This window comes from Nicotiana tabacum, chromosome 5, assembly GCF_000715075.1.
Source record: "Nicotiana tabacum cultivar K326 chromosome 5, ASM71507v2, whole genome shotgun sequence".
Classification (NCBI taxonomy): Eukaryota; Viridiplantae; Streptophyta; class Magnoliopsida; order Solanales; family Solanaceae; genus Nicotiana; species Nicotiana tabacum.
The window spans coordinates 40,125,569-40,131,589 of NC_134084.1; the positions used below are offsets into that span (position 1 = coordinate 40,125,569).

Consider the following 6,021-nt stretch of genomic DNA (forward strand, 5'->3'; position numbering starts at 1 on the left):
TCCTTTCATTGGTGAAACTTTCAAAAACACCTTATCAGCCCAACCATGAACTCTAACTCACGATGCCTCTTGTCAGAATAAGACTTTTGATGACTCTGAGATGCTTTAAGTCTTTCTCTAATTAGCTGAACTTTCTCTAAGGCTTCACAAAATAACTCTATACCAATCAACAACACCTTTGTTGGTTCAAACCAACCCACTAGAGACCTACATCTCCTCCCATACAACGCTTCATAAGGAGCCATACCAATGCTGGCCCGATAGCTGTTATTGTAAGCAAATTCTATAAGTGGCAAATGATCATCCCAATTACCTCCAAAATCTATAACACCTGCATGCAACATATCTTCGAGAGTCTGAATGGTCCTTTCTATCTGGCCATCGGTCTGTGGATGGAAAGCGGTGCTTAAATTGACCTTGGTACCTAATCTTTTCTAAAATGCCTGCCAAAAATGCGATGTGAACTGAGGACCTCTGTCAGATATGATTGAAACTGGAGTACCATGCAATTTGACTATTTCTTTGATGTACAGCTACACATACTACTCTGGGAAATCTATCATCTTTACTGGTAGGAAATACGCGGACTTTGTCAGTCGGTCTACAATAACCCAAATTGAATCATGTTTACAGTACGTGCGAGGTAGACCTACTACGAAATCCATATTAATCATCTCCCACTTCCACTGCGGTATATCTATATCTTGAGCTAGGCCACCAGGCCTCTGATTCTCGGCTTTGACTTGCAGGCAATTTAAACATTTAGCCATATGATCTGCTACTTGTTTCTTCATGCCTTTCCACCAATACAACTCTTTCAAATCTAGATACATTTTGGTAGCACCTGGGTGGATAGAGTACCTCGAACTTTGAGATTCCTCAATTATGGCCTTCCTAAGACCATCTACATCAAGCACACATAACCGATCATTCAACATCAAAACTCCGTCACTTCCTATAGTGAAAGCAGTGATTTCTTTGTTTCTGACTCTTTCTTTTAATTTCACTAAGTATAGATCTTCGTCTTGCTTAGTCTTAACATACACAACAAGGGAGGATTGCGCTAAGGCATAAGCAGTTATACCTCCTTCTTCGGTCTCATCCAATCTAATTCCATCATTTGCTAGTTTTTGAATTTCTCGACCCAAAGATCGCCTTTGTACTGCAAGATGGGCCAAGACACCCATTGACTTCCTACTAAGTGCATTTTCTACCACATTAGCTTTGCCCAGGTGATAAAGGATATTGATGTCATAATCTTTCAGTAGCTCGAGCCGCCTTCTCTGTCTCAAATTTAATTCTTTTTGCTTGAAAATGTACTGGAGGCTTTTGTGATCTGTAAACAATTCAGAATGCTCGCCAAAAAGGTAGTGTCGCCATATTTTTAATGCAAACACCACTACTGCAAGCTCCAAGTCGCGTATGGGATAGTTCTTTTCATGATTCTTTAACTGCCTGGAAGCATAAGCAATAACTTTTCCATTTTTCATAAGAACACAACCAAGGCCTACTCTGGAGGCATCACAATACACTGTGAACCCACCCAAACCTGTCGGCAAGGTTAACACAGGTGCAGTGGTCAACCTCTTCTTAACTCTTGAAAACTCTGCTCACAAGCGTCTGACTATTGGAACTTAACTACTTTCTGAGTCAACTTAGTTAATGGATATGCAAGTGAGGAAAACCCCTCTACAAACCTTCTATAGTAGCCAAATAACTCCAAGAAACTCCTGATTTCGGTTGGCATTGTTGGCCTAGGCCAGTTCTTGTCTACTTCTATCTTCTGAGGGTCTACTTTTATTCCTTCACTAGATACCACGTGGTCTATGAATGACACTGACTGCAACCACAACTCACATTTTGAAAACATGGCATAAAGCTCATTCTTCCTCAAGATCTGCAAGGCTATTCTGAGGTGTTCTGCATGATCTTCCTTGATCTTAGAGTACACCAAAATAAAGGTATCCAGGAATGGCTTGAAAACTCTATTCATGAGGTCCATGAATGCAACTGGATGATTTGTCAACCCGAAGGACATCACTAGAAATTTATAGTGCCCATAGCGAGTGCAAAAGGCTATTTTAGATATATCTTCTTCCTGATTCTCAATTGATGGTACCCCGACCTCAAGTCTATTTTTGAAAAGTACCTTGCACCCTGAAGTTGATTAGATAAACCATCAATTCTTGGTAGTGGGTACTTATTCTTAGTGGTAACTTTATTCAACTACCGATAGTCGACGCACATTATGAGAGACCCATCTTTCTTTTTGATAAACAGGACCGGGGCACCACACGATGAAACACTCGGCCTGATGAAGCCCTTGTCAAGGAGGTCTTTCAACTGTTCTCTCAACTCATTAAGTTCTGCCGCAGCCATCCTATAAGGAGGTATAGATATGGGCTGAGTGACCTGCATGAGATAAATGCCAAAGTCTATGATTCTTTCAGGAGGAAGTCCGGGAAGGTCATCTGGAAAAACTTCTAGAAAGTCTCTAACAATTGTCACAGACTGAAGAGCTGGTGGTTCTAATTCTGGATTAATGATGTTAGCCAAATAGGCGAGACACCCCTTACCGATCATTTGTTGTGCCTTAAGGTAAGAAATAAACTTACCTACAAGCGATGCTAAACTACCCTTCCTCTCTAAGACTTCTTCATTTGGAAATTGGAACTTGACTTTATTGGCATGACAATCTAACATGGCATAGCAGGAAGATAACCTATTCATACCCCTGATCACATCGAAATCCATCATTTCTAACTCTATGAGATCGGCTTTGGTGTTGCGACCTTGGACTGAAACTATACCTATAAACTCTTGTGACTTTCACTGACTCGCCAACTGGAGTAGATACTAGGAATGGCTCACTAAGTTGTTCAGGTTCTAGTTCGAGGTTAATTTCAAAGTACAAAGACACATATGAAAACATTAAACCTGAATCCATTATGGCATAAGCATTATGTGAGAAGACTAAAAGTATACCTGTAATAACTTTTGCATATGCCTTTGCACTCTGATGACCAAGTGTAGCAAACAAATGGGGTTTTCCCCCTTTCTGATTAACTCGATCTGTACCTTTGCCTGCCCCATGCCTGGCCTTATTATGAGAACCACGAGCCTGGGATGGTGCAACTGCAGAGCTGAGTAACTAGAAGGACGAGTTTATCCACCACTGAAATTACATTACAACTTTGGGCAGTTGGCCTTTATATGACCAATGTCTCCACAATGATAGCAACCATGAAACCCGAGCTTGCACTGACCTAAATGTTGCCGCTTACATGTTCCACAAAGACCATGTTGTTGTGAATGTTGCTCAGCATGACTCTGGCTATGTGAGGATGATGTTCTAAATTTCTAATTCTGGTGAGACTGGTTTCCATAACTCTGAGTACGTCTGAAGGAAGACCCACCACCTGACTGATGAATGGACTGAGCTGGTGCTAATGACTCCTTATTAGAGGAATCCCTTCCACCTCTAATAAGGAGTCCGAGCAGGTGACCATGAGGAGCATGCTTTAGCTAACCTTATGAATTCCATGTAGTATTCTTGCACACTTTTATTCCCTTGCTTGAGCTGTTCGAACTCTGTAGCCTTAGCTTCCCTATTCTCTTTTGGGATAAAGTTAGCCATGAAGGCCTCTTCAAATTCTTCCCAAGTAGGCGAACCATCATCTTCATCTCTTTCCTTTTCCCACATCTCAAACCAAGCGCTAGCCACATCTTTAAGCTGGTAAGCAGCCAGCTCCATAGCTTCATCATCAAATGCTTTCATCACTTGAAGGGCTTTCTTGACACCCTCCAGTCACAACATTGGATCTTCATCAACTATAGAACCATGGAACACTGGAGGACTCAACTTTAAAAATTCATTCACTCTTGAGGACTCAAAATTGTTCTGTCTATTTGATTGAGATGGAATCTCATTATTTCTCTCATTCTAGTTGGCCATAAAGGCTTTAAATATCGCCATAGCACTATTGACATCATTAAACATCTGACCCAACTCGGGAGATATAGTTGCCTGAGCCAGAGCTGCTATTGGGGGCGGCACTGGATCCTGAGGTATTGGATAATCATGCTCCACCCCTTCTTCATGTTCAACCCGGGGTACTTGAACACCCTTTGTGGATTTACCTTTCCTTTTCTTAGTTGGAGCCTTTTTAGTTCTGCCTTGAGCCATAATGGTAGCAATAGTTTCTTCAGAAGCATCCTGAGTGTTGGTGTCAGAATTGTGAGTACGAACCATTTCTGCGAGTTTTGGAGAAACAAATACATTAGATAATTTCTTAGAGGTAGGATCTACTGCACGATCTAAAGTATGAGAAAAATGAGACTTTTCCTAAATGTTGGTAGTCTCCTGTTTATAAGTATGACGCGCTTCATACCCATAAACAAAGACACTACTAACATGGCTTCATAGACCCCTAGTACTTCATAAACCTAAGTCTCTGATACCAAGTTTGTCATGACCCATTTTCTGAACAAGACGGGACCGACACTCGATCATTAAACATGACCGAGCGAACTATCTCTGCTTATCAAATCTATTATAACTTCAAACTTTATATGCAACAAGGCAATACTCCAACCAAATACTTTTGATTAATTTAAATATTTAAATAAATAAACTCCAAAACTTTATTCATAGTAACTATTGAATTACTCCTAAGTTATTATTAAAAGCATCTGAATCTTAACCCAATGACTATGTCTATGAATCCTCTACTAATAAACTGACGCACTGCTCAAGATATGAGATTTCTTGGCCAGTTCTCTAAGTAAACAAATAAATAATTAAATAAAGATGATTCTAAGGAATACTCCACGAATAAAAGCGGAGCTAACCAATAGCACGGGAAGAGAAGGAAGTCCAAACTCATAGCCTGCTCGCCTGCAATACCGGTTCCTACATTGTACTGCAGAACAACGTAGGTTCCCAAAAGTGAACGTCAGTACCATCCATTGTACTCAGTGAGTCTTAAAAATAGGGGACACAACTTTACTAACATACACATTATGAGCAAAGAATATAAATGCATAGAAAACATAAAGCCTCTAAGAACAATTCTAAAATAATTGCATACTACCAGTTTATGAATATTCTAAAAGAAATTCTTTTCTTTTTCTAAAAAAAAATACTTCTCTTTATACTTTAGGAGTTCCAACTCTCCTGACTTAATTTTGTCTCAGTCACCGTGTGATCAGCATAGGTTCTATCCCAACCTGATCAAATAGGCCCAATCCACGAGGTGCCACTCGTTTCATGGTTCTCAGTGCTCATGTATCATAGCTTAGCATGGCTAAGTAAATTCTCATCAATGAAACCCTCGGCTAGTGTGCTCCCTACTTTGGCACAAGTAGTTTCAGAAAGTCAACGCCTTGGTTAGGACCCTCGGCCTGAATGATGACCCCTTCTCAGATTAAAGGATACTCCCAAAAATCTTTTCTTTCTAAAACTTCTTCTTGTGACTTTTCAAGTCTAAATCGTTTACACATAATCATATCGGTATCCTTAAATGTAAGGCATGGCATAAGAATGAAATAAACATTCAAAAGTGTTTATAAAGATTCTTGCTCCTTCATAAATTTTCAAAATGAAAATGGCACATAAGAATAACATAAAAATCTGAGAATTTATGCACATATATCAAAATAATTATCTAAACTTTAGCTAGAAAATAATTGTAAGCTAATAGGTTCTTACTCAGTCCAATTAAGTATATATCAACTCTTTTATGCAATTCATCAAACACTTTGTATGTGTGCTTTTGTGAGTTAAAACACTTTAGTAAAGGGTTATATCAACTCACCTCAAAACTTCTCGAGCCAATACGTGGCCCCTAGTCTAATTGACACTGTGAGCACGTGATTTTTGCCCCATATGAAATACTCCTATAAAATCCCAAGAAAAGTAGATTTTTGTTAATTATTGGCCATTTTAGGAATTTCTTTAGAATTTTCTGAACTATTTGCATTTTTTATGTGCATGTTTAATTTATTTAAATCATGAAAAAT

The 6,021-nt window shown here is 39.3% G+C and overlaps 1 protein-coding gene across 1 annotated transcript; it reads right to left on the reverse strand.

Annotated features, from left to right (window-relative positions):
- Positions 1-542: 542 nt before the first annotated feature.
- On the reverse strand, positions 543-2,038 carry LOC142180760 (uncharacterized). Its single transcript, XM_075252827.1, has 2 exons — positions 1,698-2,038; positions 543-1,107 (listed from the first exon to the last, which is right to left on the reverse strand). Exons 1-2 carry the CDS (start codon positions 2,036-2,038, stop codon positions 543-545), a joined length of 906 nt encoding a protein of 301 aa, XP_075108928.1.
- Between the last annotated feature and the right edge of the window lie 3,983 nt (positions 2,039-6,021).

Excerpts from the sequence above, each read along its gene's own strand:
- LOC142180760 (XM_075252827.1), bottom strand. The coding sequence starts at position 2,038 with ATGTCCTTCGGGTTGACAAATCATCCAGTTGCATTCATGGACCTCATG. Across the intron at positions 1,108-1,697 it reads TTATTTGGCTACTATAGAAG|ATTGGATGAGACCGAAGAAG; the intron begins GTTTGTAGAGGG and ends TGATGGAATTAG.